Source organism: Pogona vitticeps, chromosome 3 (genome assembly GCF_051106095.1).
Source record: "Pogona vitticeps strain Pit_001003342236 chromosome 3, PviZW2.1, whole genome shotgun sequence".
Lineage (NCBI taxonomy): Eukaryota > Metazoa > Chordata > Lepidosauria > Squamata > Agamidae > Pogona > Pogona vitticeps.
The window spans coordinates 757,736-783,211 of record NC_135785.1 but is presented as its reverse complement, the minus strand read 5'-3'; the positions used below and the strand labels follow the sequence as shown (position 1 = coordinate 783,211).

At 50.6% G+C, this 25,476-nt stretch overlaps 1 protein-coding gene across 6 annotated transcripts in view; it reads left to right on the top strand.

Annotated features, from left to right (window-relative positions):
• OPA1 (OPA1 mitochondrial dynamin like GTPase) overlaps positions 1 to 25,476 on the top strand; it is a 45,478-nt gene that overhangs the window by 2,304 nt on the left and 17,698 nt on the right. The window contains exons 3-22 of one of the 6 annotated variants that reach the window (XM_078390282.1): positions 1,042 to 1,138; positions 1,910 to 2,017; positions 2,960 to 3,013; positions 4,340 to 4,407; positions 7,795 to 7,914; positions 11,474 to 11,527; positions 12,855 to 12,959; positions 13,609 to 13,692; positions 14,187 to 14,300; positions 14,400 to 14,480; positions 16,442 to 16,516; positions 16,731 to 16,802; positions 17,460 to 17,559; positions 18,191 to 18,321; positions 19,274 to 19,346; positions 19,437 to 19,509; positions 20,383 to 20,498; positions 21,379 to 21,443; positions 21,781 to 21,857; positions 24,928 to 25,093. In XM_078390282.1, coding sequence (XP_078246408.1) covers positions 1,042 to 1,138; positions 1,910 to 2,017; positions 2,960 to 3,013; positions 4,340 to 4,407; positions 7,795 to 7,914; positions 11,474 to 11,527; positions 12,855 to 12,959; positions 13,609 to 13,692; positions 14,187 to 14,300; positions 14,400 to 14,480; positions 16,442 to 16,516; positions 16,731 to 16,802; positions 17,460 to 17,559; positions 18,191 to 18,321; positions 19,274 to 19,346; positions 19,437 to 19,509; positions 20,383 to 20,498; positions 21,379 to 21,443; positions 21,781 to 21,857; positions 24,928 to 25,093 — 1,833 coding nt within the window. Of the gene's footprint in view, positions 1 to 1,041; positions 1,139 to 1,909; positions 2,018 to 2,959; positions 3,014 to 4,339; positions 4,408 to 7,794; positions 7,915 to 11,473; positions 11,528 to 12,854; positions 12,960 to 13,605; positions 13,693 to 14,186; positions 14,301 to 14,399; positions 14,481 to 16,441; positions 16,517 to 16,730; positions 16,803 to 17,459; positions 17,560 to 18,190; positions 18,322 to 19,273; positions 19,347 to 19,436; positions 19,510 to 20,382; positions 20,499 to 21,378; positions 21,444 to 21,780; positions 21,858 to 24,927; positions 25,094 to 25,476 lie in introns of all 6 variants that reach the window. The other 5 variants (XM_072996400.2, XM_072996401.2, XM_072996402.2 and 2 more) reach the window with 5 other exon arrangements.

Genomic DNA, 25,476 nt, shown 5'->3' with positions numbered 1-25,476 from the left:
CTTTGAAGGCTGATCATGGAGGGTACCTCGTTGCTGATGGGAGGGTGCCTTTTTCTTGGCCAAGAAATGCCTGCATGAAATATATGTGAGAAGCAAGCGATAGAGATTTATAGAATTACAAAGGCTACAAAACATTGTGGAATATACGGATGGATAAGAGTGCCTTTGGGGGCAAAGACCTCTCCAGTGTTTGCTCCTGCCACACATGCCCTATGCTAGTCAATCTCTTGCACCTGTCCTCTCTCCAAGGACATTATCTCCTCACTCTTTCTATCACTGGGTGGGGGAGAGGTTTTAGCATGGAGCTGGGCCTCTAGAAAATAACTGCTTTGGTTGACTTGTCTTCCCCAGTTGGAAGAACCTGGATATAATGGCAGGCCAAGCTGCCTGACTTTCCCGGTGTGGCATGCCAAAGGTGCTTTAAAAGGTGAACCCTGTGGAGTGCTGTTGTCTGTTGGTGATGCAGCAGTCCTCCTTAGAGGGTGCACTGGAAAAGAGTAGTTTTGGCTTCTTGATCAGAAGAACTACACTGTATTGTCAAATAGCCTGAATGGCAAACACCTTAAAGCCCTGCGGCATTGCTGCCTACTCTGTTTGACTTGTTGGTGTTGTGATCCCACCGCAGCTGGTAGTTGGAAGTCATTGGGACTTGTGTGGTTGCTTGACCAAGCCTTAGGATTCTTGCGTATTGAAAGAGTGCAGAAATAGTCACCTTCGGGTTTCATAAACATTTAAACCCTTTGTGGATCCTGTAAGGGTAATCCCAGAGCAGGCCTCCTTTCTGGCCTTGCTCTCCATTGATGTGTACAATTCTGCTCCTTTCTGCACGTGAAGTTCTGGCTTGTAAAATAAATCGGCTGTAGCGAACGGCTTGAGACAAAAGGAGAACTGGTTGTAAGACTGGAATTTGCAGCAGTTCCATGTCAAAGCCAGTGAAAAAGAGGAAGCACCTCATTTTTCCTGGCCTGGAATTTGTCTCATTCATCCTGGTAAGTAGCACGAATGTTTGTGGATGTCTTTCTGCCTCTTGCTTTGCTCCAGACGTATGACCAGTGGAAGGAGGTGCTTCCCGATCTCAGCGAGTACAAGTGGATCGTGCCTGACTTCATCTGGGAACTGGACGAGTACATAGACTTTGGTAGGTGCTAGTTTGCCAACATGAATTTGACCCAACTCTGGGTGGCAGTGGAAGACAGGAGGGCCTGGTGTGCTCTGGTCCATGGGGTCACGAAGAGTAGGACACGAATTAACAACTAAACAACAACAGTTCGCCATTTTTCTTTTCACACTGAATTTGTGCAGAACTTGAGTGTCAGTTGTATACGGAGGAATCTGCATAACTGCAAGCCACCCCTTTCTGTGCAACAAAGTTAAAGGCATACAGCCCTTTAATATACTTATTGTTTATCATTTGTCAGTGGTTATAGTCGGTTATCTGTATTTTATACATGGCGGCTGTTCACCGCTCAGAAAGTGTGTATCGCACTATTGAGCGTTAGAAAAATAAATCAGAAGGTAGGGGGCTTTTTAGTTGCTTACAGTCTCCTGGGTCTTTCCCCCCCCCCCTCGTATGCCAGTCCAAAAGATGTGTTTTGTGTATTTATAAAAGCAGATTTCTTTTTTAAAAATCAACAGTCCTTTCTCAAACTTGAAAGTGAGTTTTCTGGCATAGGTGCTGGTAAAAGGTGGATGGAAACCTTCCACTTACATGGAAGTCTAGCGAATGATTTTGAAAAAATGCATTCATATCATCTGCAATTGTTTTTAAAACATGTTCTGCAAAAAAATTAACATTTTGAGATGAAAATCGACTCTGACAATCTAGGTGAAGGCTAAGCTGACGGTTTATTATTGCCTTGAAATTTTGGAAGTGATCAATTTCTCCTTCCTCTTCTTCTTGGGTTTCTAGAAAAACTTACAAAAGCTCTTCCTGATTCAGAGGACCTGGCCAAGCTGATGCCGGACTTTGAGAAGATTGGAGAGAGTGTCAGGTCACTGGCTGGTTTATTCACACCTGGTAAGAGAATTTCAGTTTTGGTCTCATAAGCCAATGTGTGGAAAGAATGTGCAGAAAGTTGCAAATGAGCAATGTTGTGACTTCGTTAACCTTCATCTAAAGCAGTGGTTCCCAGCCTTGGGTCCCCAGATGGGGTTGGACTAAAACTCCCAGAAGCCTTCACCACTAGCTGTGGTGGCCCGGATTTCTGGGAGCTGCAGTCCAAGAATATCTGGGGAGCCAAAGTTCGAAGCCGCTGAAGAATCACCTTTTTAGCAGTAGGGAAGCTCCCACCATTCCCAAGTTTTAGTTTGCCCCCAACAGTCAGCCTCTATTTTGCTCCCTATCCTTACTGGGCTGTTTGGGGGATCCCCACACACACACTTTGAGAGGGAAGGGGAGTACTGTAAATTTGTGGGTTTCCTGAAGCCTGCAGCCACCTATCTTTTCTCCTGGCCGAGAGCGAGTCCAGCTGCAGTGAGTGCTCTGAATGGGTTTGCTCGAGTGTAGGGTCTGCAGCCCTCCAGATTGAAGTGGATTTTTCTGGTGTCCCAAGGCCCTGCCCGTTCTGCCAGGCTGCTCTCAGGCTGTTGGTGGCGGTGGCAGCATCTGCTTGGCTGGGGACCCCCAAAGCTTTCTCTCTCTCGCAGGAAATCTGTGTCACTGTTTGCTGTCCTGTTACCAAGTGCTCTTGGAACAGGAGAGCAGCCCAGAACTCTAGGAGAAACTAAAAACAAGTAGATGAGACCCTCCTATGCACTTTCAGTTTTTCAAAAAGCGGTCCTTCATTGTGATTGGTTTCCAGCCCATCCGCTTCTGTTCTATGGCAAGCCATGTTTGTTACATGTGCCGTTATGTCTGTCCAGCCTTTCCTGCCCAGGAGACCAACATGTCTCACATTTGCTTTGCCATTTGTTTGTATTTATAATTTTTATTTCCCCTTTTTTTGCTGGTTTTCCACAGGTTACAATTTGGTTAGTGAAGTCATAGGAGCTTCTGATCTACTTCTCTTGTTGGGTGTGTAAAAAGCACTTTTTTATACTGTCACTTAACATTCCTGCCCATTCCTTCCTCCTAAAAAAAATAGTACCAGAAATTAAAAGAATGGTGGCAAGAGTCAGCAGTAGCTCACCCATGACGATGGAATGTTTTGTTAACTTACACTGTGCGTAGGGACTGGGGTGGGGCCATGCACTAGCTTTTGCCCAGTAGCTGTGTTGTCAGCCTGTGTTTTGCCTTGTAAAGGGTCTTTCAGTTCAAGAGAGCAGGATTCCTAAGGAGAAGGGAACCCATGCTCCTTTAAAACATTCAATGGCAAGGTTCCCTCTAAGCTGGGTGTGCTCGCCTCTGCCTCCCTCCACACAGCTGTTAGGTTCCCAGCAGAGCTGAAAGTGGCTTACAGTGGGGTCTTGACTTACGAATGGCCCGAGTTACGAACATTTTGACTTACGAACTGCTCTCATAGGAAAATATTGACTTGACGTACGTACTTAGATTTGAGTTATGAACTTTAAAAAACCACGTGGGAGGCAGGGAAAGTGCAAAATGTAAACTTTCAGTTAACTGTTGGCCAGTGAAAAGGGTGCCTGTCTGCTTCCTCACTCCTCCCAGCGTTTAGAGAGTGGATTGGGAGACAGTCTTCGGACTGCCTGGTCTGTATTTTCCCTGCCTTCCCTGAACCTTTCTTGACCTAAGAAAAAAAGAAACAAAATATCCCCCTCTATTGGTCGAAGGCAGAATAGCAGCTTTCCATTAGTTTCTATGGACGGAAAAGAGCAGATACGGATCAAATGGTTTTCAATGCATTCCTATGGGAAATGCAGATTTGACCTAAGAACTTTTTGACTTGAGAACTGCCTTCCAATACGGATTAAGTTCTCAAGTCAAGACCCCACTGTACTTAAAGGCATGCATTCTGCAGAGTGGCAGAGAAAGCAGACTTTCCCCTTGACCTAACCAGGCACTTCCTGGGTGCCCCCTTGGCCGCCTGCCTGAGGAATCCACCTTGGGCTAGTGTGGCAATGAATGTTAGTCCTTGTTCCATCTGCAGAAGTGCTTCCTTAGGCAGGTAAAGAGGGCTGCCTTGCTTCTGAAAGATCTGATGTTCTTGTGAGAAAATCATTAAAGAGGCCTGGCGTTGCATTCAATAACTAGACAACTTGTTCATTTTATTCCTTTTTATTGCTCTTATTTTTTGAATATACAACCTTTCTTCTTGATTTGGGACCTGTGGCAGCTTGCAATAAAAATGTTTTTAAAAGGAGTAGAATTTTGTGCTTAAAACACAACCTGTTGCTTTGTTATGTGTTCTGCCTCCTGTGAATCCTTGCCCTTCTCTCGCAGGTTCTCCAGGGGACACGGCGTTCCGAGCCACCGATCAGGGAAGCAATAACGAAAAGCAGTTCAAGAAGGTGAGCTTTGGAGGGGAACTGCTCAAAGGCAGGCAGGAGAGGAAGGAGTCCAGGATCAAGTCGTAGAGCCATGTCACGAGGGGTGGGGGTGGACAGTGACCTGTGGGCTGCAGGAGGGAGGGTTATCCCCGGAGCCATTTTTATGGGCCCCTCCAACCTCTCTGCACCCACCCCCAGTTTCTTATTTTTTAAAAGATCTTTGTTTTAAAAAGCCCGCCTGTGTTTTTACAGAAATGCATGGGGGCTTCCAATGTTGGGGGAAATGTACCCATGATTTGATGAGCCTCTGGCACCCCTGGGACTCCCCATAGCCCCATATAAATAGATATATTTAGGCAAACCTTTTTCCGTTAACAAAAACCCACTGAGGTGTCTTTATAAGGCACAACTGCTGTGTCAGGAAAACATGAGGACTCGCCCTTGGGAATCCACCCCTCAGGTGACTCGCAAAGCTGAAAAATGGCCTTTGGCCCCAAAGGGAAGGTGGCAAGAAAATGGAATCAAGGAGGACAGGAAGGGGGGCAACCCCCACCCACCCCACCCTGGGGCCCATGCTGCAAAACCGGCTCCGGAGGGCTGGGGTTTTCAGTTTGAAAGACAAATCATTGTATCAGTGCCGAAAGTACATAACCGGTGTATTCAAGAATCAAGCATGCAAGTTGGTCTCTTTGGCCGGCCGCCATCCCTTTCCCCTCACTTCTTAGGAAAGTTACCCTTGGGCTGCAGGCAAATCTGAAAAATGGCCCTTGGCTTCCCTGAGATTGTCTCTCCCCACCACCACCACCACCTGGCTTTAGGGCAAGGCATACTCCTTTTCGCAGCCTGTGGGCTGCAGGGGGGACGGCTCGAAAGCCACACAGCCACGAAATCAAAAGATACCTGCTTCTTGGGAGGAAAGCAATGACGAACCTAGACAGCATCTTAAAATCAGAGACATCACCTGGCCGACAAAGGTCCACATAGTCAAAGCTATGGTTTTTCCAATAGCGATGTATGGAAGTGAGAGCTGGACCATAAAGAAGGCTGACTGCCAAAGAATTGATTCTTTTGAATTGTGGTGCTGGAGGAGACTCTTGAGAGTCCCCTGGACTGCAGGGAGAACAAACCTATCCGTTCTGAAGGAAATCAACCCCGAGTGCTCACTGGAAGGACAGATCCTGAAGCTGAGGCTCCAGTACTTTGGCCATCTCATGAGAAGACTCCATGGAAAAGCCCCTGATGTTGGGAAAGTGTGAGGGCAAGAGGAGAACGGGACGACAGAGGACGAGATGGCTGGACAGGGTCACCGAAGTGACCAACATGAATTTGACCCAACTCTGGCAGGCAGTGGAAGACAGGAGGTCCTGGCATGTTCTGGTCCATGGGGTCACGAACTCAGCTTCCAAACAAAGCCAAAAGCCAATCATCCTTCCTTTTAAAGAAGGAGCAGAAGTGTTGTGGACTCCACCAAGGAACTTGGATCCAGGCCAGCGGGCGACTGAGGATACGCCTGACTTACTCTCTCTGGATCCGTATCTCCCAGGGCATTTGTTTCTTTGTTTTTATGCGTTCAGCAACAACAACGACCATCCCTGTTGGGCCTTCGAAGGGAAGGCCCTTGTTTCTCGACACTTCCGTGCACATCAGATGTTTCTGGATGGTTTCATTGGAGTGCCTTGGGGGCTGCACATGGGTTGTGAAGCCCATGGCGCCCCTCCCTCGATCAAGGCAATGGTGGGTGCCGTGTTCAGGACGAAGGCCTTTGATGAGGAAAACGTCTCGGCAACCGTGGCAGCTAGACCACCTTTGAAAAGAGAAGGCAAGGAAGAAGGTGTTTCCAGAGGTGCTTCACGACAGACTTGAGGGGGGGACTTGTTTGTGGGCTGCAAGTTGCACACACTTGATTTCGGAGAGTGAAGTGTGTTTCCCAGGAGTTCCTCTGGATTTGTCTTGTCCCACTTTCCCCATCCTTCATCCAGCCCATATTACTGCCTTTGCCAGTGTGACTTTCGGGGGGATTGCTGGCCTCTGCAAGTAGCTGCTTCCCTCTCCCCCCACTTTTTTTAAGAACCTGTAAAGAATCTCCCCAGAGCAGTGCTGAACTCCAGAAGTATCGCTTCTGTGAGGGAGCCAACCTTTCCGTGCGATGGAGAAGATTGCCTTTGTCCCTTCAGGAGGTCCTTTGCCAGTCAGGTGAAGACATTCCAGGATCACCTGCCTGAGCAGAGTGTCAGGGAAGCTGTTTTTGCAGCTGGCCTTGGCAAAAAAGATCTGTCCATAGAAGGATACACCTGTTCCCGGATAAAGGAAGTATGAATGCATAAGAAGTTTTTGCTCACAGCATTCCCCAGGGAAGCAAAACTTCAGTGCACCGACTTTTTTGGTAGCACCCTGTGGGTTTGTAAACGGTCACTGGGATCCTGCCAGAACCAAAGTGCAAGGGACTTAGGGAGGGGGTGGGGGGCTCACATTGACATGTCTTGTGCAAGGAGGTATCCGAGACCTCCTTGTTAAAGGCCGACCTGGCTGTTCAAAAGGGGCATCGCCACTTGAGTGAGGGAGATCCCGGACTAGTGTGCCACACGGATGGATGGATGTCCAGGGGGTCCTTGGCCTCTGTGGATTTCAGTTCCAACCCTGTTAAGAAATACATCCTCAGCTGGTTTGTATTTGAGCTTCATGTATTTCTTGATTCTGTGCATTTTTGAACCATTAATTGCATTCAGATGAATAAAAATCAACCTGATTTGAGCAGAGTTGGGGGCCACTGCACAGGCATTTGGGGCAACTGATTTAAAAAGGAATAGGTCCATTTCTGCCTTTAAATGTTGTTGGCATGTGAGAGGTGAGACTCCTCTTGTTCCGTGGACCTTCCTGGACATGGTGGGCTCCAAAAAGTTTACCAGAAGCACCGACGGACTGAGAAGGAATAGATGTCTGTGGCATTCTCAGTGGCACTGAACGCTGCTGCTGCTGCTGCTCCCCAGATAACCCACATTGTCTGTCTTTTTGTGGGGCATTTTCCCCAGGCCTCATCTGGAGTGGTTGCTGTTGGATTTATGTTGTTGATTTAATTGATATAAACATATTTTTATCCTGCCTTCCTCCTTAAAAAGAGCCCAAAGCATTGAAGAAGTGTTAATCCATTTGAAACATTTTCCTCTTCACAAACCTTTTTAACTCTGTTTTGATTTTATGTTCCTGAGCAAGACGACTTTGGGCGAATACGTTTCTGAACATGTCTTACCGCTTTGTCCATATTTCGGAACACCCCCCCCCCGAGCCAGTTCCTCTCTGTGCCCCCCCACCCGTCTGTGTGTTGCACCCCCCCCGCGCGCGGTTTACCATGACTGCTCCCCTCACCTCCGTATTTCTTCCCTTCTCCTTCCCGTTGGAAACACACGGCAGGGTCTTCTTGGAGAGCTCATTCTCTTGCAGCAGCAAATTGAGCAGCACGAAGCGGAGGAGGAGGAGGCGCGCCGAGCCGCTGACCCGTCTGGCCCAGGCTCCTCCCAGAAGAGAGAAAAGGTGATGGCTTGAAAAAACCCCTCCCCCCAAATAAGAACGGGTTGCTGTGTCCTCCTCCTCCTCCTCCTCTGCCCTGCTCCAGTCTAATCAAACACTCTGATTTGATCACCATTAACGAATCTCTAATAGGACCTTGATTGTGGAAGCTTGCGGTGGTCTTGCAGATTCACTCCTCACAAGAGAACCAAAAATGTACTCATTGCTTTTTGGCCTTTTGGCTAAGATCAAGAGAGAGAGAGAGAGAGAGAGAGATCCTGATTTCTTAGAGCTTTTTCTTCTTGCATGATGATTTCTTTGGCTTCCTTCTAATCACACAAATTATGTTCCTTGTGCAGAAAAAATTCTCCAGGATATTACTTTAGCAGGTGTACTGATAGTGGTTAAAGATTCAAAGAAAAGCAGTGAGTGTTTCAATAGCTGGCATTTGGGAGATGGGAAGCCAGGGGGAGGGGGCCTTTGGGAAGCCTACCTAGCCAGCTCTTGCTGGACACGAGGCAGACTGTCCGGCCTTTCCTGCACCTGTAGGGATCTGAATTTTGAAGAGTTTTCAGAGCAGCTTCTCAATGCAGTCTGTCTGTCTGATTTCTCTGTGTGACTATTAATTTATTTATTTATTGGACTTATATATACCACCCCCATTGCACTTCTCTGGGCAGTTTACATAAACAGAAAAATGAATAAAATGTCGGAACCATCGGCAGAGCCCGGTTGTCACAAGAGAACGGCGCAGAGGTGCAAAGGAGGGGAAAGAACCAAGAGTGACTGCTTTCGAAGGCCTCTGCCTGCAAGCGGGTTGGCAGACCCCGTTTTCCTGGCCGGGTGACCTCAGCCTCCGGCAGTGGCCCTCCAAGGCGCCCCGCTTCTCCGGAGAGGCCGTTCACTCGGGACCACCTTCCACCCTTGAGCAAATCCCGTGAGGGGAGCTGGGCCAGACCGGCAGCGGGCCCAGAGAACACGAGCCCAGGACCGTCCGGCAGCTGCCTATCGAGGGAATGAATGGCGTCCCATCAGCCTTGTGGAGGGAGGGGTTTCAGGCCCTTGGGGTGGTCTTCAGTCGGCCCTGATTCTGCCGGCTTCACTGCAACAGCTTGCTTTGTTTGGTTGGGCTGGAAAGGATGTTGGGGAAAGGACTAACCCTGGCTCCCTCCCTCCCTTGGAATAAGGCAGGGTGGGGCGAGGAGGATTCCCCCCCCCAAGGCATCAGCGACACCTGACGCCCCTTCAGCCCCGCTCTGAGCAGGCGCCAGGCTGGGCTGCCTTCTGCAGAGCTTGTTTGGGTGCTTCGGGATTAGAGGCGGCTGTGTGGCGTGGGCGAGGGTGTCGTGGGCGAGGCATTGCCCGAGGCTTTGGCAGTCTTGGAACAGAAGCTGGAAGTTGGAGGAGGGTGCAGTGAGGGTTCTCGGAGCCGGGCCAGGAAGGAAGGGCATTTGAGGGTGGAAGAGCCATCCTGGAGGAGCCTCTAGTGCTGCTCAGCTTGAGGGGCGGGGGGGGGGGGGACTTGGAATAGCTTTTTCTGCCGGGTCCTGCTGGCACTGGCGAACCTTTTTTCCAACCCTTGGAATAGGTGGGAGGAGAGCCGAAGTTGTGAATGGGCCAAGAGGGGTGTAGGTTTTGTTTCCTCCTCTGTGGAGCCAGGATGGTGTGGGAGCGCTGTCTCTTCTGCTGTAGTAACCTCAGGGTTCAAATGGGCGGAAGGCTTTGGGGGGAATGTCTTGTCTCTCTGTTTCTGTTCTCCCCTCGGGGAGTCTTCCTCCTCTTCCCTGCCACAGAACGGATGCTGTTCGGACTGCCGCTTATTTCCCATGTAGAGATAGTGATGCTGCTGCCTTTCTGTCCACATTGGGGACAGACTCGCATGGGGCACTCTCGGCATGTGGGAGCACAAGACCCTTCTTGCCTTGGCTGTGGAGGCGGCCCTCCCTACCTTTCTGAAAGGTTGCATAAGAATGAAAGCCCTGCAGGCCTGTGGATTGTGGCCACTCTGCCCATGCTGTTGACACAGGAGAAACGTTTGACTGTACTCCAAAGGCATTCGTCCGCTCAGCAGCCTTGAGCTGTGGGGCAGGTGCCTCCATAGGGCTTCAGGGGGGCCATGCCCTTTCTGAAAAGTGTGCTGTGGTCTGCGCCTCTCCTTCCTCCCTGCCCACGTACGCGGCTTGATGGTAGGGCAGATGGGCATATCTGTTGCTGCCTCCTTCCTCTCCCTTGTAAATACCCAATTAGTTAAGTGTTCTGCAGGGCATCTGGGCATCTAGAAACAGAGCGGACCATTCTCCGAGGAGTCACCTTCAGCCTTCCTTTTTGGGCCGTTGCTTTAATAGCCTGAAGTAGTGAGAACACGTGCATCAGGAGAGGAGCACTCCAAGTATCCCCTCCTTTTATGGGAAAGGCGACAACCTGCCCAGGACAGGCTGCATAGGCTTGTGGTGTCCCAGAGAGGTGGTCTCGAGAAAGAGTAGTTTGGTGTTTTGTTTGCAAAGGGGGAAAGCGTTGCCTCCCCACCCGGGAGTGGCTTAGCTAACGCCCGGCGCCCTCCTCTCAGCGGCACCTGCCTGGGTTGGCCGAGGGGTGAGGTGGCCGAGTAGCACTTCTCTTTTCCCATCTGCGCTCTTGGGGAGGCCTTAAGAGCCCCGCCTGAGCTGCTGGCTGGCCTTTTCTTTGAGTGGCACAGCCGTCATGCCGCTCGCCTGCAGGCCTGTGTCTCGTGAGCCCCATCACAGCCCTTCCTTCCGGCTCAAGGCCTCCCAGGCAGCATGTGCCTGGCCAGTGGCCCCATTGGGAGAGGCCTCTGGCTCCCGAAAAGCAGCTCCTATGGCAGGGAGCAGCTGCGCTGCCAGCTGCCTTTTTTTTTTTTTTTTTTTTTTTGGAGAAAAAAGAAAGGAGGCCGCCTTTCTCCCTCCTTTCTTGGGAATAAACCTTTCAGATGTTTTTAAAAGAGGAGAGCTGGGAGTTCCTTGGGATGGGTAGAGTTGAATTGGCGTGCGTGATGTACATACCAGCCACTGGAGCCATCTCAGTAAAAGGCCTGCTTGCTTTCAGTAAGGCCAGAAGGCAAGAAATGGTGGTGGCAGCAGTCAGAAAGCTTGTTTTTAATCTTGCTGGCTTGGGTTTCTTCAGCCAGGTGCCGCTTCTCCCCTTCCTCTTACAGGCAGCGTGCACAAGACCCGCTCGAGGGAAGAGTGGGTCACACGCTGCGTCACAGCGCCTGGAGTGATGGCTCCGTATGTGAAGCAGCCACTCCTTTTTCTTTTTTAAAAAACATCGTTCATGAGGAGACTTTACCAGTTGACCTCTGTGGAGCGTGAATTGGCGGTTGCACCTTTTGGGCCTTGAAAACTCCCAGCGTGTGTATTTACCCTTGACTACACCTAATCTTCGCTTGGAAGACTGTTGTGAAAGAGGCTGCCATTTGCTCTCCATTTCCCTGCTTTCCCCTCCTTTTGACGGGATGCCTCTTGCAAAACGAGTGGTCCATACAAAGCATGGTTTGTAAGTCTGGCTGGATCTTGAACATGCCGTTGGCTCAAGAAGTTTATCCCAATGGCTTTTGTCATTGCAGGTTTCCGACAAAGAAAAGATTGATCAGCTTCAAGAGGAACTTTTACGCACTCAGGTACAGCCCCTTCCCCCTGGGGGAACGTCACTGTCTTCCATAGATCGTGTTCCTGAATCACTGCCAGGAGTTTGGAGCAAACTTTTACTTAAAAGCCAAGCCAGCCAAATATGTTGGAGACCCACACAATGACCCAGGGTGGCAAAGGGGGTGACCATGGTGGCAGCTGATCATGCTGGAGACCCACACAATTGGTCCCTCAAGCAAATCTGTGGCCATGTCATTGGTGTGCACCTTGCAGTCCCATGGGGAGTTCGGGGGGGGGGCGGCCTTAGGTTGAAGCTCCAGGCTCTGGTTGGCTTGTTCTAGGAATCTCTGTCTGAGCTTTTCTGCACCTGCCTCAGTTTCCCTGCTCTCTTCCTCTGCTGTTTTCCTCTGTCTTTTTTCTTTTGCTTTTGTTTTTGTCTTGAAAACGCCTGGGCCAGAGTAATTCTGGAAGTGTTCTTTCTAAATGTTATTTTTATATGTAGGCATCCTTCAGTCTCGAAAGACTATGGTAGCGTGCTCTGTATGGAGGACTTGGAACAGCGTCTAGTGTGGCTGAGGAGGCCAATTCGAGAGTTACAATCTCTTTCACACTGAAGACAAATCCAATCTGTCCCCTGTCCAGCTCCCTGGTTTTGCTTCCTTTGTGACTTCCTCTTTGCCTCGGCCTGCTGGACAAGGGTCTCTTCAAATTGGGAGAGGCCGTGATGTGCTGCCTGCCTCCAGGCTGAGCGATCAGATGTCAGAGTTTCCCATCTGTTGAGGTCCATTCCTAAGGCCTTCAGATCCCGCTTGCAGATATCCTTGTATCGCAGCTGTGGTCTCCCTCTGGGGCGATTTCCCTGCACTAATTCTCCATATAGGAGATCCTTTGGAATCCGACCATCAGCCATTCTCACAACGTGCCCAAGCCAGCGTATTTTTATATGACAGTTCCCATTATCAGTGCACATCCGAAGGTGACATAACGAAGTCAGACGTTGTGTGAGATGCTCTGGTACGGTTATGGAAACACTAAAAGCAGGCCCTTGCTAAAATTTGCTTGTTCCTGCTGCTTGGGAAACCACAACTTAGTTATGGTTCTTGCAAATCATATTTTTGAAAAGCAGTTAACAAAATAAATGCCCGGTCTTTCCTCTTACAACATGGGCTACCTTCTGAAAGACAGCAAAGAGTGCCTCCTGAAGTTAGATATTTGATGGCCATCCTGACAGAGGCCGTCTGGCTTGAGAAAACCCTTGCTGTTGGCGTGGAGGTTCCTTGTTTCGTCCACCCTTTTACTTCTTAGCTCTTGTCTCTCTTTCCCTCCCCCACCCCTTTTTCCATATGGACTCCTCTGCAGTTGAAGTATCAACGGGTGCTTGAGCGTTTGGAGAAGGAGAATAAAGAGCTGCGAAAGATTGTGTTGCAGAAGGATGACAAAGGCATTCATCAGAGGAAACTCAAGGTACCCCACGCAAGAGCGGCCCCTCTCCAGATCCCTGGCGGCTGCCCTTGCTCGCCTGGGCCAACCTCTTCCGCAGCAGGCGTCCCCTCTGCCTTTGCCCTTTAATGTCAGGGTGGTGTTGTCTTGCAGAGGGGTTTCCGTTTGAAAGGGGGTCTTTGTGTTATGTTTCTTGCACAATGTCTGCAGAGAGTCTTTTAACAGGTTCTGTCTAGCAGAAACGTTTGTAGACTCTGCAGCCCACCTTCATAGGGAGGCCAGGCTCTCCCATCCATGAAAGCCTCTGCCAAAGAGGATTCTTTCGTTTTCCAGGTTCCACCAGGTCCTGTTGCAGTGGTGGCAGTGGGGGGCGGGGGTGTTTTTCTTCTTCTTGGTCCAAATTGGAAGAAGCCATGAGCCTCTAATGAGGCAGAATGGTGCATTAATAAAAACATCATTTGACACCGTCCCATGTCCTCTCCTCCTTGGTCAGGCGGGTGAGGCTGCAAGAAGTCTTTTCCATGTCTGGATTCAGTTCCATTCCTTGAGTTCGTAGGATCCTAGAATCCTGACGTTGGAAGGGCCCTCTGAGGCCATCGAGTCCAACCTCTTGCTCAAAGCAGGAAGTAAATGGGAAACTTTGGCATAACTTTGGTTCTTTCTTCCTTAGAAGTCTCTGATCGATATGTACTCTGAAGTCCTGGATACTTTGTCCGATTACGATGCCAGTTACAACACCCATGATCATTTGCCTCGGGTAAGGGACCGTTCAGCAGCTTTGGATTTACAGTGAAGGGTGGTGAAATTTCGTATTTTTCATTTAAGTTGTGAGTAGGAGAAGCAGCTCAGGACGTTTTGGCAAACGTCCTCTTAATTCTTGAACTGGAGGCAACCCCTATCTGACGTTGTTTTAAAGTAAGACAATAAAAAGGGAAAGCACAGAGGCCAGATCTGACCAGATCCCTCTTTGACCGAGTTTTCTGTTCCTTTGGTGACCAGCCACCAGCCAACAAGCAGGGTGTAAGCTCGCTTGTAGCCCCTACTTGTGTTCTCCCAACGGACCCATATTCCTATATTCTCGAGGGAGAATATAGATGGCAGTCAGGACTAGTGGCTGTTGATAACATTTTTCTTACTTAGCTTGTCTATTCTTATGCATTTCCTGTTCCAAAATAATTGAGTGATTATGTCTTTCTGAGAAGAGTGCAGCAGCCTGTGTAAAAATCCAGTGAATGAATGTTTTTATTTAAGGTTGTTGTGGTTGGAGATCAGAGTGCTGGCAAAACCAGCGTGCTCGAGATGATCGCGCAGGCCCGGATCTTTCCTCGCGGCTCTGGAGAAATGATGACTCGTTCACCTGTTAAGGTAAAAACCTTGAAATGCGGAGGTTGCCCAACCCAGCTCCGTTAAGAGGTGCCCAAATTCTTGACCAGTGGCTCTTTCTTTCTCCCCTTTGGCCACCAGGTTACCCTCAGCGAAGGCCCTCACCACGTAGCCATGTTCAAGGATAGTTCTCGAGAGTTTGACCTGACCAAGGAGGAAGATGTAAGTCTTAAGAAGTAGTTCGTTATCAAAAAGGGCTTAACTGTTTTCGTGACATCCACGTGGCTTAGAACATTGGTGCATGGAAACCTCTGCACGATAAAGATGGGCGTTTGTGGTCTAAAGAGACCGTGGTGTTTCAAGCATGGAGCATCAGGAGGGCAGTTCAGCTACCCAATCAATCACAGCGATAAGGGGATGTCTGAGGACCTGCCTTCCTGGGAGTGTGTCTGGGCTGCTCGGACATCTGTAGAAATGCTGCAAGAGTATTGGGAAGCTATAGGTATCCAGCTGAGTTAAAATTAAACAGTGCTGCTCTTGAAAACAGGTAGAAAGCTAGAAACATTAACTGATAAGTTTATTCTAAATTCAACCTCCCTTGGCTGTTCTCATCCAGTCAAGTAGTCCTTTGTGCCTCTGGGCCCTTTGTGTTGACAATTTACATGTCAACAGGTAGATGATTGGGGGATGTTTATTCATATCACAGCAATTCACCCAAAGGGGTACAAGTGCCATCCATCAGTCACAGCTGTTTCCTGTGCACGTTTAAGGCTCTTGTATTTCCCCAACCTCGCATTGGCAGATCTGCTGCCTTGCCGGGTTCAAATGGAGTTTTTACACATCTGGAGACAGTAAATTGGTTGATTTGATTTTTATGCTGCCCCATCAGTGAATACCCATTACTCGGGGGGGGGGGGGTTACAGAATAAAAATACGAAACCCACTCACCCACCCCGATAGATCAGTGAGCCTTATTTATTTTTTCATTCATTCGTTCTTTATAATGCTTCATCTACTCTTTTCCTTTTCTGAATAAATGCCTAAAACCATTTGTAAAATAGAATCAAATGTGGCAGTAGGATTACCTTGGAAAAGGATAACCAGATAAGATGCAAGACAATAGCTGTGCCTGGTGTAGGGGAAATTGTCCACAGAGCAAACCATGTAAACACAGAAAGCTTTATTGGAGCACGTCTTCAAGAGATGGTTGAGAACAACAGGAGGAGGAACTGGAAGGTTCTTCAGGTGGGGCGGGAGGTGCCACCCCCACCCCCAGAAGAACCTGCTGTCCCTGCCTTGTAACCTTCCCAGGTGAACAGGCCAGGTTCTAGAGCACAGGATGGGCCGTGCGAGCGATGCTTCCACGTACCTGGTCCTAAGCCATTTAGGGCTTTGCAAGCCTCTGTACGAACTCTTAATGAAGCCTCTATACTGGGTACAATGTGAAAATCCCTGAGCTTCCTCCAGCCTTCTGGCAGCCGCACTTCGAACCAGGAGCAGGTTCCAGACTCTCGGGTCACTTTGCAGCTGATGGCCTGGAGGGCTGCTTCGGGCCGATCCTGGTTCTCTTTGTAGACAGCCAGCTGTGCCGTGATATAGCTCAAGGAGCGGCGATCTCCCTCCTGCTTTTTTGAGTCCTTCTCCACCTTTAAGGCAAGAATGGGCCATTTTTCCTTGTCTTGCCCTGATCCACTGTGTGGACTCCACCCCGTCCCCTGCTTCAGCACCGCTATATAATTCAGTGAGGAGTGTGGTGTGAGGCTCTTCAAATGCTTGTGTCAAACAATGTTTGGCTGCCCTTGGCCGCCCTATTTCAAGGTCAAAGCACAAAAGAACCTTTAAAGTTAACCTTTCTCCTTGGTTTTTCAAAGACTTATGGCCGTGTGTTGCAGAATTTCTGCAAGGCAGTTTGTGGGGAGCGTTTTTTTCAGGGTGAATTGGGACCGGGCGTAAACTGCAGGCCGTGTGTTGCCTCGCCCTGTGTTTGGACCTCCTTTGCTGGTGTGAAGGGCGTGTTCCGTATGTTTAGAAGCCACCCTTTTTGTGCTTCTGGTGGTGGTAGAACAGAATCCTAACCATGGCCCCCCTCAGATAAGTCGAAGGAAGGGAAAGGTGATGTCAGGCGTGAGAAGTCCCTTGGTGCTGAAGGTGCGGCTTCATCCTTTGTGCTTGTGTTGAGACAGCTGGCGGCCTTGAGGAACGAGATTGAGATCAGGATGAGGAAGAGCGTTCGCGAAGGCTGCACCGTCAGCAGCGAGGTGAGGACCGCCTGCGCTCCCTCCTTTTCTGCCCCTCCTTGTGTTCCCTCTCCCCACCACCCCCTTTCCCAAGGGGCAGAACGAAGCCTGGGTTCTAGAAACAGCTGGTGGGGTGGCGGGTGGAGGCGACTGTGCCCCTCTCGGCACCTCCCTTCTTTTGCTTGCCTGCTTCGTTCTGAAGGAGGAAATCCCTCTTCCTTGTCTCCCAACGCAGACCATCTCCCTCAGCGTGAAAGGGCCAGGCCTGCAAAGGATGGTGCTGGTGGACTTGCCCGGGGTCATCAGTGTGAGTAGGCGGGGCCTGGGACGGACTTCTCCCACCGACCCGGACTTTTTGCCCAGGGGCCACGGAGGAAGGTGGGAAGGGAAGGCTCAGCCCCAGCCTCAGTTCCCCAGCTGTAAAGCGAGAGGGCTTCTGACCCCCTCTGTCGCCGGCTGCTCACGTGGGAACAGAGGAGGGAATGGTCCCCCCGAGCTCCAGGGGGACAGAGTGGGTGGAAAATCTTTGTTCCGCCTGGGATGTCACGGGCCGAGAAGGGCATTGTGACAAGCAGGAAGGGGGAAGAGTTGCTCTGGAGGCTGGTGGCGCAAAAGAGCTGGAAGGGAAAGTGCAGGAATAGGAGAGCCACCTGCTGCTGCTCCTAAATAGTTCCGTGGTCCCATGTCATCGTTGCACTTGTGAAAGGGGGAAGGGGAGGGCAGGGATTTGTGTACTTCTATTTGCCCCCCCCTCCCCACTCCCACCAAAGGTGCCCTGGAGAACCCCTGAAACTCTGCTCTGTGCCGTGGGAGAATCCTCCCAGAGAGGATTTAGGGGCCAGGAAGAGTTTGCAAGGAGAGAGGCTGGAAGGCCACCTGGGGCTCTCAGGCCGTTACCTCCCTTTCTGTTTTATCCAGCCAGCTGGGATTCTCTTCCCCACCTGCCTCTTGTCTCTTTTCTCAGACGGTGACCTCGGGGATGGCTCCCGACACAAAGGACACCATCTTCAGCATGAGCAAAGCTTACATGCAGAACCCAAACGCCATCATCCTTTGCATCCAAGGTAAGGAAGGGGTCAGCTGGCCCACTGGAATTGTCTGGTCTCCTGGAAACCCCTCCAGCTGCCCCTTTTCCTGCCCCTTCCGTCACACACAGGGACACACATGCACGTTTTGTTTTCATATATTTCTAAGTGCTTGTGTCTAGAGTTGTAAGGCTTTTGGATGTTCTCAAAAGCTTCGAAGTATTTTTGTGTTTATGGAACATAGAAGAAATGTAGAATTAGAGAAGCGGCCCTAAGTCCTGGCAACAATGGAAATGCTTATACCTTAATACTCAGATGAATTTTGATATGGTTGGAAAGGGTTATCTGCTTCCCGCTGGAATTGCCCCTTTTCAAGGGACGAAGATCGGCGGCGCACGAACAGCTTTCTGGTTTTTCCCTGGGAGGTCTGTAGAGTTCTGTAGGGCTTCTAGGAGGAAGTGGGGGCCCAAGGGGTTCGCTCTACCTTTGTGGAATGAGTGGAGGGAACGGCTTTCGCTCTTTGTCTGCCCTCGGTGCTCGGATGCTGTTGGCTCATTCTTTGCCAAGCCTCACAAGAGAGCGAATAGCAGTGTGTGTTCTGTATTTGCCGCAGATGTTGTGTTTCGTTCCCACCTTCTCTTTCACTGTGCTGTTTCCTTCTGTCTCACAGATGGGTCGGTGGATGCTGAGCGCAGCATTGTGACCGACCTGGTCAGCCAAATGGACCCTCAGGGCAAGAGGACGATCTTTGTCTTGACGAAAGTGGACCTTGCCGAGAAGAACCTGGCCAGCCCAAGCCGGGTGAGGAAGGGGGGGCGGGCCTTTGCCCAGCTAGGGCTGGGTGAGCTCCCTGGTCCCCCCAGGGTGGCACCCCGTAGGGGTCAGGTTTGTCGCAGGTTACCCTGTGGCTTTCTGGTGTGGGAGAAATGTGCCACGTGTGTGTGTGTGTGTGTTCAGGATTTTGTCCAGTGTCCCTTCAGACCATGGCCTGCAGAAATGTCGCTCAGCTTGCCTGTTTAAATCAGCCGCAGCTGGGCTGCTCTTTAAAATCTGCATCTGTGGACTTGGAAAACACGGATTGTTTCTTGGGCCGTGAGAGAAAATCAACAAGGTGCAGCCCCCGCCCCCCTTGTGCAGTGTCTAGCTGAACCTTCCCCCTGAAACTCAGCTGGGACACCTGTAGTGGACACTCAGCATGGCCTCGGTGGCCGAAGAAGGCCATGCTGGCTTTAATGCACTTGGTAGAATGGGATCTGATTGCCTTCCACAAGAGCTGACACTCGGCAAAAGCCTGTTGGGATTTTACGGCAGAGTGGGACTGCCAGAGCCACAGGGGCAGACCGCAGGGCCCGCCTTGTGCCTGGTTGCTTGCAGGTTGCTTAATCTGTGACCGGATTAATTATCGGCAATTCACGGCTGAAGCTCAGGGGACTTCACTTTCTCCTGAGTAAAATGCCAGTAGGACTCTGGCTGCCATCTTATATCTGTTAGTCTGCAAGGTACCAGAGGACTCTGTTGTTTTTGCTGCAGCGGATGCCCACGGCCTTGGCTGGCCCTTTTGTCTTGTTTAGAGAAGGGTTCAGAGGCCCAGAGTGTGATTCCAGACCCCCTTCCCTTACGTATGACTTCCTCTGCCTTGTCTTTACCTTCCTCTCCACCGGTGCTGTTCTCTGCTGGCCTCCATTTTATAGTTTGAGCAAAAGAAATCTGATAATAACAAGAGAACACTTGCATTTCTTTTCCTTTTTTTCAGATTCAGCAAATAATTGAAGGCAAACTGTTCCCAATGAAAGCTCTCGGCTATTTTGCAGTTGTTACAGGAAAAGGTGATGAGTGTTTTATTCTAATTGAGTGAGACAGGCTTCTTGAATGTATTGGGTGTTTTAAATACTTACTCTTTGTTTCTCTTCCCCCAGGAAATAGCTCTGAAAGTATTGAATCTATTAGAGAGTATGAAGAGGAATTTTTCCAAAGCTCCAAACTGCTGAAGTAAGCCCATGTTTCTTCCTGGTTTTTGAAGCATGCTTTCTTGGTTGGATGCCACCTGCAACACGTATCAGAATTTCTAGTGGCAGATGAACCCTCTCAGTTCGTCAGGAAACAAGACCTCTGTGTGACGGCGGGAAATGTGGTTTGGGATAAGCTTTAAGATTCATTGAGGTGGTCTTCTGAATGTTGGGGGCCTCCCTGAGAGAAGCAGGCTGTTCTGGGGGGCAGCTGCGGAGTTATTCCTCTGTGTGAGTCCTGTGGGAATGGACTTCTGAACTTGCCCATGTTCTCCCACTGAATGATGTGCCACTTTCATTACATGCATCCATGAATGGCATATTTTTAAATGGCATTCACAAGAAAATGTGGCACAGGAATGAACTTTTTTTCCTTGCAGCATGGTTGCATATGTGTTTCTTTAGAAGCCAGTCAAACGGGACCTATTCCTTAGAAAGTAAGTCATGATCCCTGGCTTTGTTCTGCCGTCTGAAGATGATGGCGACAGAGATCAACATGATGTTGAAGACAAGAGTCCCTCCCTCTCTGTTGGGGGAATGGACGAGATTTCTGGCTTATGAGAAGTTTTTCACAGACTTAGCAAGTCTGGTGGAAGTCTTTGGATCTCCAATTAAGAGATCACAAATCTTCCTTGTTCCACGAAAAAAGGCTGCCCTCTCGGTTCAGGAGCCAAGGAGAGCAAAGCCAGAAACTCTGAGTGTTGCAGGAGGAACGCTGGGGTGCAGCTGCCCTTCTCTGTTTCCCTTCTCCTTCCTCCTGCCCCCAAGCTTTGGGACGAGGGCTTCAGTTCATGGGAATGGCCTTCCTCACCTGAAACACTCCCCTGCTTCTCCCTTGCTTGCGGGTCTTTGCTAGGAACTGCATGCTGAAGGCCCACCAGGTGACTACGCGGAACTTGAGCCTTGCTGTCTCAGACTGTTTTTGGAAAATGGTGCGAGAGTCGGTGGAGCAGCAAGCTGATGCTTTCAAAGGTCAGGGGGCTAGGGGTTCTTGGGGGTGGCTTGGGTGGAGGGGAGGGACTGCCCTGAGAGCTGGGTGGATCCCAAAAATCCTCCTCTCCTTTGCAGGACACTCTCGGTTAGACAGGGAGCAGAACCGGGCTTGGCCTTAGAGCAGCTCCCTTTTTCTCCCTTTGATTGCTGCACAAAGAGGACATGCGGTGAAGGGCATTGCCAAAAATGAAGAGTTTCTCTTCGCGAGGAAGAGAGGGGTGGCGGAGAGAAAGGAATTGGGATTTTTGTGTGTTGGGGTGTGTGTGTGAGAGAGAGAATTGGGGAGAACGGCAAGAGGGTGCCTGTTGGATGCAGAATGTTCCAGCGTTGAGAACTGGGTGGAAGGGAGTGGAGGGAGCCGGGCCAGGAAGGCTCTCTGCCGAAGACCTGCACGAGGCATGACCAGTTTAGAGGGATCCCTCTCCCTAGAAGTCCGTTTCAGTCATGACTGCAGGGGCCTCAGCTTTACTCCAGAGGAATAATGCAGCTATACACACACACTCACTCTCTCTCTTTCTCTGGAAAACGTTTAGCATGGTCTTTCCTTATAATGCAGCAGAGCTGACATTTCAGGACGAAAGTTCTGAAGCACCAGCCGATGTGCTTCCCATTCGTGGGATGTGCTTCTCTTCCTAACTCAGAGGCATTTGCCTTGAGCCCCCTTGCTTTATCATCCCCTGTCTGTGACTTCAGCTGCTGCTGCTGCTGTTGTTCCAGAAGCAGGCCATGCCTGCCGTTAAGTGTTTTGTCCGCATCCAGAGGAGGATGAAGGGAGGGGGAGTCTCCTGTCCGGATGAGCAAGCGAAGCCAGGCGTTGGGGGTCCCCTCTGTTCTCAAGGCGTTCTTCTTCCTCCCTTAGCAACCCGTTTTAACCTAGAGACTGAATGGAAGAACAACTTCCCCCGCTTGCGGGAACTGGATCGGGTGAGTCTCCCCCCCCCAAGGGTCCAGGCTGGGCTGGAATTCAGGCCGGAGGGCTCGAGGCCCCCGTGGGAGCTGGGGCTTCTCTTCACAGCACCCCCCCCCTTTGTCAAAGGCCATGGAAGTGCTGGCAGAGCAGCGGGTGGAACTGGGAGATCCATCGCTCGTCATCCCTTGATTGTTTTCCACACTGGTTGAGGGGCTTCTTTGTGCAGCCCCCTTTTCTTCAGTGGCCTGAAGAGCACCCATATGGTTCGCGGCCCTGTGACTATCACCCTTGATCTGGCTCAGGAAGTATCTCAGGCGCCACAAATCCCTTTCTCTCTCTCTCTCTCTTTAGAACGAACTCTTCGAAAAGGCAAAGAATGAAATTCTTGATGAAGTCATAAGCTTGAGCCAGGTGACGCCAAAGCACTGGTACAGTAATTAATGGCTATGTATGTATATGTGTGTGTGTGTGTGTGTGTGTTGGCAAGTGGGGGACACTTTTCTTTGGTTGTGGTTTTGCTGAGTCATAAGTGGTTGTGTTGAGGTTGAAGTGGATTGCCATTAATTCTCTTCTGATCCTGGGAGAATGACCTTTTTCTTATAATCCACTTGGAATACCTTCACTCTTGTTTTTTCTTGCAAAAGTGTGCATCGATTCTGTGTGTCTGAATGAGTTTTCTAAACCCTCCCTGTGGCTAGCAGAGCTGCTCCTCTCTTTCGAGAAAGTGTAGTCAACGTTCCTTCTAGTGTCCAGCCTCCGCTGGGTGGGGCTCTGTAAGACTCTGCTTCCCCCCCCCCCCCCATGTGGGTTTCTGTCGCAACTGGAACCAAAGGGGCTGGAAACGATCCCTGTGGGTGCGCGGAGGAGGAAGAGAGGCCTTGCATGGGACAGGTGGAGTTGCTTGTACTCAGGCAGCCGCGCACCTTAGGGGGAACCTTGAGCGTAGCGCATGTTTGTCCCAGGAATTGGGGAAAGCGGCCAAAGGGGTAGGAGGTGGTGCTTCTGAAAACAGATAGAAACCGTTATATGTGCGGACCTGGGAATACCCTGGGGAGAACCCAGTGTCAGGCTGGTGTCACATCTGCTGGTGGAAGGCTGTTCTGCCGTCCTGCCCCTTCCATCCTGCCCGCTCCCAAGTCTTGCTCTGGAAGGCTGTGGGACCCTCTGGAATAGTTCCTGGGTGGGGTGGGTGGGAAAGAACCAGCCGGGAAGGTTCTCTGGGCCAAGAGGAGACTCCTCTCCCAGCGCTGGATGTCATCCAGTATGCCTGCCTACATGGGAACAGAGAGTCAAGGAAAGTCAGGTTACAGTTAAAGGGCTACTGCGCTTTATGTAACCCTGCCACCGATGTGGTGTATGTTCTGTGCAATTCTGCTGCTCTGGTATGACCGCTTCAGAGATTTGTTCAGGAACTGCCAGCTTGGGGGGGGGGGAGAATGCCCAGGTGAAAATCCACAGTGGCTGTTCCACAAGGCAGTCTTGCTGAGCCGCTGCCAAGCCCATATTTGCTGGCAATACAGAACTAGATGTGTTCTCAAAGCTGGGATTTCTGGCTCTGATTGTGACCAAAGGTACAGTGGTGCCTCGCTTAGCGATTGCTCCGTTTAATGACAAAATCGTTTAGCGATGCTATTTTTGCGATCACAAAAACAATGCTTTGCAATGTTCTCTATGGGTTATTTTCGCTTTGCGATGATCGCAGGGAAGCGATCATCGCAAAGCCCCCATTTCCGCACAGCTGATCGGCGGTTTCATAATGGCCGCCGGGAAAAAAAACATGCCGCCCACTGTGTTTAGGGACAGATTCCTCGCTTTAGAGGCACCGAAAATGGCGGCGCTATGGAGGATCTTCGCTTTAAGGTTAGTTTTAAGCCCATAGGAACACATTGAAGAGGTTTCAATGCGTTTCTATGGGCTTTTTAATATCACATAGCGACATTTTCATTCTGCAGCGATTTTTGCGGAACGAATTAACGTCACTAAGTGAGGCACCACTGTACGCATCTCCTTGATCTCTTCCCAAGGATGTCACCCCCACCCTTGCAACGTTGTGAGTTGTGCTGCAGGGGATGAACTGGAACCTCTGCACTTGGAGCAAGGAGGTGTTAGCAGATGGGTCTGTTCTGGGCAGAGAGACGAGGCCGTGAGACCAGCCATCCCTGAGCCAAAGACAGTGGCAGCCGCTTCTGCTTCTACTTCCTAGAAGTCTCACTTCCTTTCTTCTTTTCTGTTTTGCTTCATTTCCTTTTACGTTTCTGTAAATAACTCCTCCAGGATTAGAAAAGTTGGCGGCCGCTTCCACCTCAAAAGAGAGGAGCTGCTTTTGAACCATCCAGGTTCGCTTAGCAAGGCTGAGTTTGCGGGATGATGGAAAAGCAGAGGGCGGGTGGGGAAGGTTGATTGGCTTCCCCAGCAGCATGGGGAGCGGCAAGGGTCCTTGAGGGTCTTTTCAGGCCAGAGTCCCCCTTTTTTTTCAGATTTGCCCACAACCCAGGGCAGCAGGGCCAGCTCTTCACATTTCCCTAAGTGGCTTTTAATAAAAAGTTTCAGCACAGTGATTGTATTCTGTCGAGGTCGCTACAATGGGTTCTTGATAACTGACAAATGGATGCAACTGTTTAAAAAAGAGGGTTTTTTAAAAACGGAAAGTGCCCCCTTGCATCTTATAGTGGCCAACATTTAAAAATCATCCTCATTACTTGTATTTCCTTTAATGACCTTAGAAAGCCCAAGGGGACTTTTCCTGACAGAGGGGTGGAGGGCCGTGTTTGAGCTGCTCCTGGAATGTCGGAAGGAGCAAACGGCAGAAGCCTGCTCCTTGGGCAGCCTTGGTGGTTGATGCTGCCCATCTTCTCTTGGGAAGAAGCCCGGGCCTCTCTCTGGCGGTGCCGACGCGGGCTTCCGGCCACTCAGCAATCCTTCATTGGTCCGTTTATTGTGCACAGCCATACGTTAAGAGGCTTCTTCTCTGGAAATGTTGCCTCCACGCCTCCTTTCTGTGGGACAAGCAGAACCTCAGGGTCACCCTCTTATCTGGAGGGAGGGTATTCCAGAACTCTTTTCGTAAAGACCTGTTCAGAAGAACAGGCCACACTAGCCCACCACTCTGTTCCCACAACAGGCAAATCAGTGGCTTCTAAAGGAAAACATGCACTCGTGCGTGCGCGTGCACGCGCGCGCACACACACACACACACACATATGCAGGTTAAGAGAGTGATTGCATCCTTGCCCTTGTGTGAGCACCCCAGTGCTGGAGGCCCTCAGGAGAAAATGGGACCCCCATCGGTCCGATCTGCTTTGACTTGGATTCCTGTCTGGGTGGGGGTGGGGATGGGATTCCCAGGCTCTCTAGGCGCCTCCCAACTCCCATTGTACTGTGATTCCCCAACCATCTCCCTTTAAGGTAGGCCTTTTACCAAACGGAATTGCTTGCTCTCCTGTTGGGAATGCCGACTGAACTCTTCCTCCCCCCTTTCCTCCTCCTCCCCCCCCCCAGGGAGGACATCCTCCAGAAGTCCTTGTGGGAGAGGGTCTCAACGCACGTGATAGAGAACATCTACCTCCCAGCGGCGCAGACGATGAACGCAGGGACGTTCAACACCACTGTGGACATCAAGCTGAAGCAGTGGACGGACAAGCAGCTCCCCAACAAAGCTGTGGAGGTGAGGGTGGCGAGGGGGGGGCTCTCTGTGACATCAGTCACGTTCAGGCCCTCCCTTGCGTGGGGCACGTAGAGGGGCTTCAGAGGAGCTGCTGTTGAGGCTTTCTGCTTTGGTGGGCACACACCCCTGTTCCCCCCTCCCCCCGGGGGGGCCTTTCCTCCGCTTCCTGTGGGGCGCTCTCTCCAAGCTGCTCAGGTCAGCCTTTCCTGAGCTGAGCTGCAACACCAGCCGTTCCCTTTCTCTAGGGACGCTTGCGGTCTTGAGCCTTTGGAATGTTTGTGAATATTCCATGTTGCACGTGAGGACGGAGGCCGTTTTTCTCCTGCAGTGGGCGTGTGCTGATCAGCCGAAGCGGGACCCTTGTTCTGTTTCGTTTGGGGCGG